The sequence below is a fragment of the Mollisia scopiformis genome (genome assembly GCF_001500285.1).
Source record: "Mollisia scopiformis unplaced genomic scaffold LY89scaffold_7, whole genome shotgun sequence".
Lineage (NCBI taxonomy): Eukaryota > Fungi > Ascomycota > Leotiomycetes > Helotiales > Mollisiaceae > Mollisia > Mollisia scopiformis.
The window spans coordinates 264,049-276,377 of record NW_017263587.1 but is presented as its reverse complement, the minus strand read 5'-3'; the positions used below and the strand labels follow the sequence as shown (position 1 = coordinate 276,377).

Sequence of the window (12,329 nt, the reverse complement as noted above, 5' to 3'; positions counted from 1 at the left end):
CTGGAATACCCTTCTCGCAGTATCGGGCCCTTTCCATACCCGAGATAACTCTCTCTCGTTGATGCTCCGACCTTCTCACAATCGTCCCAGAACATAGCTCTCTTTCTCCGCTCTGACTACATATTCTTGATCATATCTTGAAACCTACCTGGAGATATGGCATACAAGAGATTGAAACCATCGATACCAGCAACGAATCCACTTCTGCAACTCATAAGCCACCGTTCGCGGTGCTGTTCCAATGGAAAGCTCCTGGAACACTCTCCGAGAAGTCTATTACACGCTATCGGGGCCTGGAATCGTAGCAGATTAAGTATTGACAGTGGATCGTACCGCTGCCGGTGAACTTGAAGTCTTCATCGTCGCTGTAATTCGGCAGATCATGTTCTGTCCAACCACCAAACTTTGTTGCAGCAGCCATCGCGGATTTCAGCAAGCTGAACAATTGATCTGTGAGTAGCAGTCAAAGATTTTAAGTCTGGAGATAATATTAACAGGGATCATCATGCGGAAACTGTGCTCCTGATTCCAATGCTGGCGCACTGTTTCCTGGGCCTTTGTACACATAGTATATGCCCAGGTGATCAGCGAGAAAGCGGCCGTGGATTTTCCCAGCTTCGAGGATCTTTGCGAGATCCTTCCAGTATATCAGATCAGTATGGTTGCCTGCGCGGTCTTCCGGGTGTCTCCATTGCCCTAGTCGACATCAGTGTTGTTTCATAACAAGTTCTTCACCAAACCTGCGAGTCTGATTGCCGTGCGAAATATGTCCAGGCTGATCATGAGGCTAGTTATTCGTAGAATGGACGATTGGCTCGGATGTATGACTGCTCTTCTGTCTTTTGGTTGCGATTGTCTAACGACTGATTCATGGATGAGATGTCCTGAAGAGGGATGGACGTGGGATGCTGTGACTGGTAATGGAAAGAGGGATCAAATAGGGTGTCTACCAGTGATCCAGAGTCGGTCTTGGAGTCTCCTAGAGAGGTCGATGCTGTTGTTGAGGAGAAGAGGTATTAATGGATGAAAGTTGGATCGGACTAGGGTATTGAGACTTCTTTCCGGTCGAGCAAAGCGGGATGAAGAAGCATGGCACATGACATGGTTGAGATAAGAAGATATCACTTCCATCTGAAAAACTTGTGCCCAAGATTTCAAAGAAATTTCAAGTCATTGCAGCAGGTTCTGCGCCGAAAGAAAGCTCATCATATGACTTGGCGCAACCATTGCACTGCACAGCCCTGAAGAAGCTTCGGAGCTATCGCTCCCAAAGCAGTTCATTATCGTTCCAGAAACGGCTCGCTCAGTCAAACCACAGATCACATCAAATGTGAGATCTCCATCTGAAGCTTTGATCACAAAATCAAATCCATGACACGTCCAGCTGGAAGACAGTTGTCGTTGAATTATCATTCCGCGTCAAAAATTGACCCGAGATCCGCAGGCTTAAGCGAATGCGATGTGCCATGCCAGGCAGCGACACTAAATGTGCCGCAACAACGCCATGCCACGCCATTCCGTCCCAACTTCCAGAATTCCTCTTCAGGTCTTGTTTGCGCAGTTTCGCAATCGAGGGTACAACTTTGTTATATACTCTATTTCTTTCGTTCAGGATTGGTCCTACGATCCATGGCGTACCACTTACGGCCGTGATGTCAAGCCAAGCCTTACCATTCCTGGCCGAAGTCGTCCTGTCAGCAAGGCACCGAAGGAGTCGGGACAATCATTTCTTGGCTTTTATTTGGCTCCTCGCCCTCTTGGCGAGACTGAAGAATAATGCGTGCATAAATTGTGTTTGAGAGTCTGGTTCGGGGCGTTTTTGGCCCCATGGATGACGACGAGGATTCTGGGCTTCTCGGACTCGCTTTTTGTTGGTGCAGGGGTGCGTTATCTGAGCCTCATCAGGAGGAGACATAAAGACGATATGTCTCCCAAGTTTATTATGTGATCATTTGCGTTGTATACGTCCCGTTCGAAAATCCTTCACATCGAAAGCTGTTTGTCATTGAGCAATTCTCAGCACTGTTTCTCAAATTGTCGAATCAAGCGAAACCTTCACCATGGGGAAACACTTCGTCGCTGAGAATTGCACGGCAATTGGTCCGGCACCTTGCACAGTCGAGAACACTATCTATGGATACTATCCCAATCTCGGGCTGAACGCCTTCTTCGTCGCTGCTTTCGCCGCTCTTGTAATCCCTCAAATCATTATCGGAACATGGAAGAAGCAATACTTCTACAGTTATGCCATCGCATGTGGCTGCATCGGTGAAGCCATCGGCTATGGAGGCCGTGTCATGATGCATTCGAACCCAGTATGTCCACCATCCCTCTGTCTCATGAGCAAAACTAATATCTCACAAGTACAAAGACATCGCCTTCACAATCCAAATCTCCTGCCTGATCTTCTCCCCCGCTTTCATCGCCGCAGGCATTTACCTCGTCTTAAAGCACATCGTCCGCGCGTTTGGCGAAGAACGCTCCAGAATCCCAGCAAGATACTACACCTGGATCTTCATAACCTGTGACTGGATCTCCCTCATGCTCCAAGCCATTGGAGGTGGCATGGCCGGCGGCGCGAAAGACAACGTTAGCAAGCGAAACATGGGGACAAACCTCATGATCATCGGTATCGTCTGGCAAGTCGGCACGTTGATCGTGTTCGCTTGTCTCGTGACCGATTATGCCATCCGGACGAGCAGATCGTGGGGTATCGTGTCGGCGGATGCGAAGAATCTGTTTGCGAGGCGCAGCTTCAAGGGGTTCTTGGTTGCTGTTGCTGTGGCGTTTATTACTGTGTTCTTGAGATGCGTATACCGTATTGCGGAGATGGTGGGAGGGTGGGCGAATCCTATTATGAGAGATGAGACGGGATTTGTTATCATGGAGGGATTGTAAGTGTTTACCCATTTTGTGAGAGTCGAACACCTTGCTGACGATCTCATAGCATGATCCTCATCGCTGCATCGGTCCTCACGCTGTTCCATCCTGGGTTTTGCTTCTCACAGCCTGGCCTGGCCCAGAAATCGCCGATGCTTGGATCTATCAGTTCGAGTGATGTGGCGCAGAACGAGGCTGAGAAGGGTGTTTCTGCTCGCCAACCACGATTCTTGAGGGTCTCGAGACAGACGAGTGAATGACGGGTACGAGGTCAACGACGACATCGGGAGAGGGTGGTCGGTGTGAAACCAAAGGAAAGGTCATGGTGTTTTCCTTGTCTTTTGTTGTTTTGTTCACTGTATCATGCCGTGATGGAATAGCTGGAAATCATGTCTCAGCATTAAGCTACATAGGAAGAGCGGCAGAGGCGTTCTTCAGATCAATCATAGGACCGGAGTTTTTGCTTTAACAGTCTGATTATGTTTCTTCATGATTGAGATACCCAAAGACAAACTAAATACTATCAAATATTCTTTTGCGTTAATGCATCTTGTATTGCGCGCAACTACACTGAAGTGATGACCAGAAGCCCTCTTACAGGTGATTTTGTGGCTGGAAGTCGCTAAAGCTCCAAGCTGTGAGCGCTGAGTTTGGTTACATGGTTAGCGAGCCCCCTGAAATTAGCGGCTGTCCCTGAACGGTCACAATTCTCGAGTTGATTTCATAATCGCGAAAATGAAGGTGGGAGATCGCAAAGATATCATGGTCTTCTTTTAGAAAGTCTCAAAACAGTATCGCATGTTGATCCCTCAGTTTCCTGGTTCATTCCTCATCAATTCCACACCCGATATCTCGTTCGAATTCGTCGGCGTGTGTCCAGACATCTTCAAAATGCGAGCCTCAAGCTCAGACCTGACATAATGGAATAGCATCAGTACGTCTCTGAACGAATACCTACGCGAACTAGAGATAAATGATAATAGTGTAGATGTAATTATCGATTTTCGTTATTTGCGCTTGTTGCGCAATTCGCGTTGTTCGTTCGCGCTGTCTGCGCTGTCCGCGCTGGTTGTGCAATTACCGTCGCAGATTTCGACATGTTCTTCGAGGCGTTGAATTATGTTTTCAATGATTTGAAGAATTGAGCATACCCTAACTTGAGAAACTTTCAGGCAGGGAGAAGATGGCTGAGAGCTCGAAGTGATATTTTTATGAAATCTTGTTTTGTTGTAGAACAATTGATCACTGCTATCCTTTAAATACCTAGGTACCATATTCCTATCTGGCTACGCTATGCCGCTCAATTCCATCCGTTCGCTTACACCGGAGTTGGGAATATTATCTTGAAAAAGACCTCCTTCAAAGCTTTCAACAAAGTAAGCTCTATCTTCCCACGCAAAGCTTTCACAAATTTTGATCTCACTCTCATTCTCGTCGAGAGCTCAATCCTTTCACCCTCCTCAAGAATGGAATTTCCGGCTTCTTCTCGGCTTCGAATACCCTCTTTGAAGACATTCGTTTCTTCTTCTCGAGCAACTTGCTCGATCTCATCGATACCTACCAACAAGTCAGTTTGAATAGTCGCTTCTATAGCTCCGTCACGTCTTACCACAGTGGCGGATGTGTTCTATTTCCATTGTTAGACTTGAGTATAATCGTTCAAATATATATAGAGAGGAAACATACGAAGTTCACTGGCATTGAGCCTTCGCAAAAGCTTCAACTGCTTGAACGAGTCCATGTCAAGTTTATCAATCTTGGCCCATAGATTGATCTCGGGGCTTTCCTTCAGCGCAATGTCGTTCGTTGCAGCTTGGTAGATAAGTTGGGCGAGCCTTTGCGGCTTAATGATATGAGCAGCTATTTGAATCAGTATTTTAGAATTAGCATAGCACTAGTCAGTTGACACATGCCTTTCGCAATAGTATCTTCCGGGCCTTGAAGTCCATCACCAAGGTCAACATTTGTTTCCAATTCCTTCAGTTGCCCCGAAACCGCAGCTCTAATATGCTTCACGTAGAACCAAACTCGAGATGAGGGAAGGCGGCAATAGCTCTCTGTTAGTAATAGGCGATTCCTCTGGCGCAAAGACTCATCGAGGCCTTGAGACCAAACATCAATCTTGACTCGCAGAATCCACATTCGCCTAGCCTGGTCCATGTCCATGAAAAAAGTTCCTTCTGTCCCGCCTGATGGAATAAATTAGTAAGCTGATATAACATTTGTAGAACTCGGGAGAAGTGAATTACCTAAAGATCTGTACATCTGTACAGCTTCTAGATCGTTGTCCAATTTCATATCGCCCTTGATCATTTTAGAATGCTGTCGCCTCATTTCCAAAATTCCGAGTCGAAAGCCTTCGTAATCCTCCATCTCAGGATTAGGTTCCTCTTTCCAGAGAGGTTCTTTATCGGAGCCTAGAACTTTTGACACAGCTGCTAACTTTTTCAGGAACTCGAGCCGACGTTCCACATCATCTCCTGTGATGATGTTGCAATTCGCGGTTAGATATTCCTCAAGTGTCCGAGAAAAATTGTCCTTCGTTCCAAAGACGATTCTGGAACAAAGGTAAGCGTTGTAAAGGAAAATTCCATTAATGGTCTGGACGTGGTTCGCATGGATAGGAAAGTACTTGAAGTAGAATTTGTGATCTTTTCTGTGTTTCCCGTCTTCACCCTCGAGGAGCTGTAGTCGACCACCAACGATCTTGCTGTAATTGTTCCGCGCCTTTGCTATGGGAAGATCTGATAGCACTGATTTTACTTCTTGGTTGTAGACCGCACCGAGAGCCATGAAGTGGAGTTCGTCTCGCTCTTCTTTCACTCTAGGGTTCGCATCCTCCTCGGGCACTGGTAGCACAAAACTCCTTAGGATAATCATCAACTTTGCAGATATAGGAGCGAAATGGTGCAGTGGAGCATGAGCGCTGCCTTCGACCTTCCCGGTACTTTTGTCCGTCACGAAACAATTTGGCCCTTCGAAGACATTGTAGCTGTTGTCAGTGAGGATGAATTCGTCTCCAGCATTAGACGGTGTGCAAATAGCCATATACATGCCCTCAGCATGGATAATGAAGCCCATGGCATCGTCAGTATACATACACTTTGGAAGATCATGTATCCATTTTTTTTCAGGGTCCATACGCAATTCCATGATTGTTCTCAGATTGTGCAACCAAACATCCATCGGCTGTTTGAATCCTTTTTCTGCCATGTATTCCCATAGCAACTCCCGGTCATTGGCATCATAGTCCTCCGTTCTGTCCCGGTAGAAGCGTTGATGGTATCCCGATCCGCGGTACTGAAGAAGAAATAGGAATTTGCGCACGAGATCTTTCTCCTCTCGAGTAAGCCACAGCCCTGGCTCCTTCTGCTCAAAGGCTTTAGTGATCTTGCGGAAAACAATACTGGCTTGGCCCTCTAGCTTTGAAAACATCTCTTCTACGTGTTGCTGCTCAGGGGAGTCCTTGCTCGTGTCTCGATACATGTCCATTTGACCGAAAATACGGTTGACCCGTGCTTCACATAGGACCGGCGGATCCTCCGACAAATCCAGAGTGTTGACAACACGATCGCCAGGATAGATTCTCTTCTCGCCTTTACCCTTGGGGTGCTTTTTTTTCTCGCGATCACCTTTTCGTGGTTTGTGAACATGAGAAAAATTCCTCAGCAGGAATTGTGGTACGAAGTGTTGGTATTGGGTGCGAATTATGTCTGCCATGATTGATGGGTGCTCAAGTTGGAATTTGAGGGCTCAAAGGTCGAAAGGACTTGCTTGGGAATATTAAGATACTATTTTGCGATGATCAGAGGGTCAGTTAATAATTACGGATATTGTTCGCGAGGCTGCGGAGGCCCTCCATGAAGCTACAGTTGAGAGCGGGGCGAGTCTTCACCGAGTTTCGGCTCACGTGCCAACGCATCGAAGCATATGTACGGGGCGTGGCTAATCGGCCAATATCAAAGCCTCACCAAGCGCTGCCTATTTGCGGCATTTGGTTGTTACCCAGCCGCGCCAAAGCCCTCCTCGAGTTTCATCACTGGTTGAACAAGTCTTAGCTTTAATTTGAAAAGATTCTGCTCTAACTGTTTTGCATATGCGCAAATGTCTGGATACGTTCCAAGATTTGTTTCCTAGTCGCAAATAAGACTGGCGCTGGCTGACTTTAAGTATTTCTGTACTGTATCAATATATAGAAAAAGAAATTGCGGATTACTTTAGATAATGTTGTAATGATCTTATAGCCACCTCTTGCGGTTCAGCCTCGTTCATTTTTTCAAGCTTGTTTGTTTCTCATTAAATGCTTGCTGTCAGGATCTAGCTCGCAAACTTTGGGATGTGAACAGATTTGAATGTAGGAAGACATACTCTATTGCTATAGGTAGTTCAAATCTCTAATAGAGCATCTGATACCAGCCTGCGCTGATTATATGATCTTTACGCTGAGTTCCCCTTCACCATGATACATATTGAGCTGGGGACCGACTCATTTCTGTTAAAAGCATTTTGCTGAACGCTACTCTGGAGAGAAACATTTGGCATCGCGAGTGGCAGTGAAAATATATTATCCGATAATGAGGTATACGAAAGTTACACTTCGTCTGGATGTAGCGAGAACCAGGAGACCAAAGGCTTCAAAGAGCATAGAGCTAGTGACGAGAGGAATTTTATGCTCCAAACTTCTCACATGTTTCTGATATATATCGAAAGCACAACTTCAAGATCAAAATCTTTGCAGCGTTTGTCAACGTGAGCGCAACTTTCGTGTGGCCCAGTTCATGTGCCGTTATGTGTAATACATTCGTTGCGGCAACCAAAGTCTCCACCGATGAAGTGATTATAATTTGCAGAGGCAAAGGACTTCCGTTTGTGCAAGTTCGATTCAAAATCTTTTCGCTCCTTCTCCGAAACCTCCACAGACGCTTTCCTAGCCTTCTCCTTATAATCTTGCGCCATTTTCCATGCCCTCTCCTCTCTGTGACAGTTCCCATCCAAGATGAGATCTTTGGGGACAAATTTTCTCTTAATATAATGGTAATCGTGTCAGGAATCCAGCTCGAGAGGCATGTCGATAATGACACTGCCACAGCTATACCGCCTCTGCTGCGCCATTGTGGAGACAGAGAATTTCGTTGATCGAGACGCTGTAGGGATTCGAGAAGCACACATCCGAATAAGTTGCGGTACATGGGATACAATTTCTTGCAGGTCACGCCAAGGCATGCGGATCCTACAGGACCGAGAAACTTCATGATCTCCATGATGACCTCATTTGGGAGTCGCATGATGGGCACCGCTTGCCACTTTGACTCGATGGACTCTGAATCTTGTTAGAGAGATCGCAAAGGTTGGAATCACTTACTGGTAAATTTCATATTGCAATGGCCTGCTTGTTCGGATACACTTTTGCGCCCAGTCGACTTGATATTGGAAGACATCGCAGTTTGAGAGGTCGAGTTTTTCTTCAAAGCTGCAATGGATTGGCATGGGTCAAGAAAATTTGCGCTTTGTCGCGAAAACTTAGAGTTGTGACATTATTTCCGTGGAAGTATCCTAAGTTTCTTGCGCGGAGATACATCTGCTTTCTCCCCTTTTGCTCGCTTATGCTAGTGTGCTCCAAAATTCCGCTTGATCGACCCTGATCTATTAACTCAATTCCCGGATAGTAAATTTCAACTCAGATTCCAAAGGTGGTGAATATCTGCTAGGAAGGGACTAAGCTGCCAGCGCTCCGAGGGCCAGGCCGATTGGATTACCTCCCGAGTAGCGAACCACGTGATGTCAGCAGTAGAGAGACCCTGCATCGCATCACTTGTCTTACCCTCTGGAGACAGCATCTTTCTTTCTCAATTGTTCATCATCACTCCGTCTCCACGTTCATCACCTAGATATCAAACATTAATTGGAGTAAAAACAAGACCATGGCTTTGCTTCCCAAAGACAAAGGCTTGTTGCCTTATTTCCTCCTCCTCGTAAGTGCCACTTTTCCCTTGCAACCTTCGCTAACAGCCTAGGACGGTGCCCTTTCCTGGGGCTCAACAATAGGATCGTACATTGCACCTCTATCACCAGCTGGGATGAAAGGAATGTACAACGGACCCAACGAGTCACAAGTCACCCCTCTCTCGATCCATACATTCGGATCCTGGTTGATACTGAGCGGCTTCATCCGATTCTATGCTGCGTACAACTTATCGAATCCTGGTGTCTACGCATGTGCCTTCTGCACGTTTGTTGCGATCTCATGGCATTATTTGACAGAATGGTTGGTATTTGAGACGATGGGTATGAGTGCAGGGTTGGTTATTAGTATTATCATGGATTGTGGGGCTGTGGTGTGGATGTATTGGCAGTGGAATGCGTATGTCAAACATGAACGGACGGAGTTGTCCGGAAGGAAAGACAAGATGTAGAGCTGCTGCGCTTTCTGTATTGTTTCGTCACTTGGTCTGTTCCACGTTCAGAGAGCGACATTCTGACACAACAACGAATCTATTTGCTGTTCTATATAGTCGCAATTGTGAAGTTGATTAGCTTCGTGCTTAGATATACAGTCTTAGATGGATTTAAATCCTCATGAAATCTATCGGTTCAAAATTCCTCAATTTCCGCCTGCGACTACAAGTGAATTGTTTTAGTTGCGATTTCGATCAAGCGCTGCTCAGTAACGGTTCCTCCTCACCCTCGAAATTCTTCATTGGACTCTTGTTGTATGCTTAGAACTCGAAACAGAAGACCTAAAGCTACCAAGCCAGCGAAGATGAGACCTTGGCTGGGAAGAAATATGACTGTTCTGATGACAACTAGTCCGCTAGCAATGCAGAAAATGACTGGTATGAGAACAGATGTCTTGTAGAGTCGAGGAAGCGAAGGCTCTCGCACACGAAGAATCAAAAGCCCAAGGACAGTCAGGAAGTAGAATGAATACTGAGCGATTCCTGGCAAGAGTAAGAATACTATGCATGTATCGAGTGGGCCTAGTTCCTTACCGATAAATGTCACAAGGATGTGGAAGCTGCCAGTGACGATGCAAAATAATGTGATGCAGACATTCAGCAGTATTGAGTAACTACGAAGGAATCGCTCTTAGCAGATATACTTGCAGAGAGAAGGAACTTGTACTCACAGAGGTGGATGACTGATGGCGTCTGTGTTTTGAGAATCTGCATCGGATTCCTCCATATCTCCATAGTCAGGAAGTGTTGAGATTTCAGAAGTTCCGAGTCGAAAGCGATCGAGCTCAACTTGTTGCCCTAATACCTTTGGGACGTATCCTTTGCTGGCAGCAGCTACTGTCAAACGTGCAACAACCAACGAATTACCATTCAGTGACCCCGCACAAGACAAAGCAACCAGCATTGCTATCAAGAATTGACCCGGTCCACCGAAAAGAGTCTTTGCAGCCGCCTGTACAAGTTTATCAGTGCGTACAATGATCTGATGGGGGAGTTTGGACTCACTACTGCAATAGCATCGGTTAAACTGATATCGCTCCACGGCAGTAGAATGTAGTATGATACATTACAAGTGAGGAAACAAAACATAACGGAGATCATGGCCAAATGAACAGCACGTGGGAGGTTGCGCGGTGGATCTTTCATCTCACCCGCAATGAAATTTGCCTTCAATGTAGTCAGCGAAGCGCAGTGAAATTATCCTATGAACAGGCTCATCATGATCAAGAGTAAGTACCTAGGTACGGTACTTACATTCTCCCATCCAGCATAAGACCTTAAAGATTGTCAGACTAAAGGACAATTGCGCTCTGAGAATAATGAACTCACCAGAAGGCGCCATTGATGGCTGCAGAAAAGTATCCAATGGTCGTCCACCACCCAAGAGCTGGCCAATCTATATTTGCAGGTCGTGGTGAGATCCAACTCTTCTCGTACCAGTCTGAGCTACCGAATGATGACGCAGGATTTACAAAGTGAATTGTAAACACAACTATAGCACTGAGCATAATTAAACCCACGGTGAAGAATTTCATCACAACGAAAGCTTGTCCGATTTGGCTTGCCGGTTTCGTGTTGTAACAGGTCAGCAGAGCAATGGTCAAAGCAGCCATGCACGACACCAGTTTCAGCTCCAAGACCGATGCAGCTGACCCATATCCACGTGATACTGATTCAGCGAGCAGAATACTCAAGATTGCCATCGAAACTGGTTTCTCCACCATAATCCAGATCCAGCTCATCGTGAACGCAGTCATGTCTCCATAGACGTAACGCAGATATTCCTGCATACCACCCGCTGAAGGCAAAGTCACACCAAGCTCAGCGAACGAAGTTGCGCCTGCCCACGCGATCAACCCAGCGATTGTCCAGGCAAGGAGTGCTGCTGCGGGGGAGGCAACATTCTGGTCGACTTGCGCTGGAGAGGTGAAGATGCCAGACCCGATTTGTATACCGATTAGAAGAACGAACCCATCGCGAGCAGAAAGTCGTTGAGTTGGCAGTGTCACAGCGTCTGATAAATTCTGTGTCGTTCCGTTACGCTCAGCAACGTTAATTTGAGCGGGCTCAGTATCGCTCTCCATCATGAATATTCTGTCTTCAACGGAGCGCGTGGCAGTATCCCCAAATATTGTTGGAAGTTATCGGTATGAGCAAGGTTGTACAACGAAGACGTCAATATGTTGTGCGATGAGGCAGAGGTTGGAAGTGTGACCAGGCTGGCTGAGAAAACGAAAAGTGTCTCGGAGAATTGGGTCACCTGCTTGCCCCGCGGCCGAGACAGCAAAAGGAATCAACGCATCCCCAAGATCTTCGTGATTGATATGGAAAGAATGTAGTCATGGAAACGAGATTCTGTAGATACGGATGTGTGTTAGAATACATAATGTAACAACGAAAACAAAGTGCTTGCGGCGGTGTTCAAGGCCCAACACAAAGTCAAATTTGCACATGCATAGAAAATGTTCTGACCTGAAATGACAATCTTATTCACTTTAAGCCAGAGTTTATTGCACATAGCTAATTCAAAGAGTGCAACGGAGACTTGTCTCAAAGTGAATACCATTGCTCTTCAAGTCTCATCACGTGATACCCCTGAAATTATCCGAGCATTGTGAAGGCAGCACACAGCGCATTGCCAGGAGATTTGGTGATCTTTTTATGGAGGTCTTTCAGAAAGAAGTCATTTGGAGAGTATTCTGACTCCACACCTTTAATCAGCACAAAAGTCAATACTGTCATTTCCTCCGGTCTTGCCAGCCAAAATTCAACTATCTAGCTGGCTTCTTCATCCAGACTTCTTCAAAAGTGAACGGGGCCACTACCCTATTCACCTTACCAATACAGTATCGTACGATTTTAGGTTTTGCGACTGGTAAGCGCTCTTTCTGCCAAAAGGACTAGTCTTTCCCTTAATCAGTCGTTCCTTCCTAAACAAACTGCACAAATCTCGACATACTTGCGCCACATACAAACGCCGACATCCAAGCTTCC

At 46.2% G+C, this 12,329-nt stretch overlaps 4 protein-coding genes across 4 annotated transcripts; 2 read left to right on the top strand and 2 right to left on the bottom strand.

The window, feature by feature from the left end:
• Positions 1 to 1,930: 1,930 nt before the first annotated feature.
• Positions 1,931 to 3,255, top strand: LY89DRAFT_458346 (RTA1-domain-containing protein). The gene is made up of 3 exons (XM_018207664.1): positions 1,931 to 2,315; positions 2,365 to 2,894; positions 2,948 to 3,255. The coding sequence occupies exons 1-3, from the start codon at positions 2,061 to 2,063 to the stop codon at positions 3,138 to 3,140; spliced, it is 978 nt and encodes a 325-aa protein (XP_018074065.1). The 5' UTR covers positions 1,931 to 2,060; the 3' UTR covers positions 3,141 to 3,255.
• Positions 3,256 to 4,127: 872 nt separating this feature from the next.
• Positions 4,128 to 6,708, bottom strand: LY89DRAFT_611477 (uncharacterized protein). Its single transcript, XM_018210584.1, has 5 exons — positions 5,130 to 6,708; positions 4,794 to 5,069; positions 4,567 to 4,740; positions 4,490 to 4,507; positions 4,128 to 4,437 (listed from the first exon to the last, which is right to left on the bottom strand). Exons 1-5 carry the CDS (start codon positions 6,598 to 6,600, stop codon positions 4,199 to 4,201), a joined length of 2,178 nt encoding a protein of 725 aa, XP_018074064.1. The 5' UTR covers positions 6,601 to 6,708; the 3' UTR covers positions 4,128 to 4,198.
• Positions 6,709 to 8,627: 1,919 nt separating this feature from the next.
• LY89DRAFT_611474 (Erg28-domain-containing protein) lies at positions 8,628 to 9,437 on the top strand. The gene is made up of 2 exons (XM_018210583.1): positions 8,628 to 8,852; positions 8,895 to 9,437. Exons 1-2 carry the CDS (start codon positions 8,802 to 8,804, stop codon positions 9,291 to 9,293), a joined length of 450 nt encoding a protein of 149 aa, XP_018074063.1. The 5' UTR covers positions 8,628 to 8,801; the 3' UTR covers positions 9,294 to 9,437.
• Positions 9,438 to 9,541: 104 nt separating this feature from the next.
• LY89DRAFT_705646 (amino acid transporter) lies at positions 9,542 to 11,419 on the bottom strand (the record flags this gene model as incomplete). The annotated part of the gene is made up of 8 exons (XM_018217466.1): positions 9,542 to 9,572; positions 9,611 to 9,818; positions 9,870 to 9,965; positions 10,003 to 10,018; positions 10,141 to 10,287; positions 10,341 to 10,502; positions 10,590 to 10,611; positions 10,665 to 11,419. The coding sequence occupies 8 exons, from the start codon at positions 11,417 to 11,419 to the stop codon at positions 9,542 to 9,544; spliced, it is 1,437 nt and encodes a 478-aa protein (XP_018074062.1).
• Between the last annotated feature and the right edge of the window lie 910 nt (positions 11,420 to 12,329).

What these genes read in the sequence shown, in the direction of transcription:
- LY89DRAFT_611477 (XM_018210584.1), bottom strand. Translation starts at nt 6,600, where the DNA reads ATGGCAGACATAATTCGCACCCAATACCAACACTTCGTACCACAATTC. An exon ending in ACAGATGTACAGATCTTTAG is followed by an intron (nt 5,070 to 5,129) that starts GTAATTCACTTC and finishes TTATTCCATCAG; the next exon opens with GCGGGACAGAAGGAACTTTT. An exon ending in GGAAGATACTATTGCGAAAG is followed by an intron (nt 4,741 to 4,793) that starts GCATGTGTCAAC and finishes TGATTCAAATAG; the next exon opens with CTGCTCATATCATTAAGCCG.
- LY89DRAFT_458346 (XM_018207664.1), top strand. Translation starts at nt 2,061, where the DNA reads ATGGGGAAACACTTCGTCGCTGAGAATTGCACGGCAATTGGTCCGGCA. An exon ending in TCATGATGCATTCGAACCCA is followed by an intron (nt 2,316 to 2,364) that starts GTATGTCCACCA and finishes ATATCTCACAAG; the next exon opens with TACAAAGACATCGCCTTCAC. An exon ending in TTTGTTATCATGGAGGGATT is followed by an intron (nt 2,895 to 2,947) that starts GTAAGTGTTTAC and finishes ACGATCTCATAG; the next exon opens with CATGATCCTCATCGCTGCAT.
- LY89DRAFT_611474 (XM_018210583.1), top strand. Translation starts at nt 8,802, where the DNA reads ATGGCTTTGCTTCCCAAAGACAAAGGCTTGTTGCCTTATTTCCTCCTC. An exon ending in TGCCTTATTTCCTCCTCCTC is followed by an intron (nt 8,853 to 8,894) that starts GTAAGTGCCACT and finishes CTAACAGCCTAG; the next exon opens with GACGGTGCCCTTTCCTGGGG.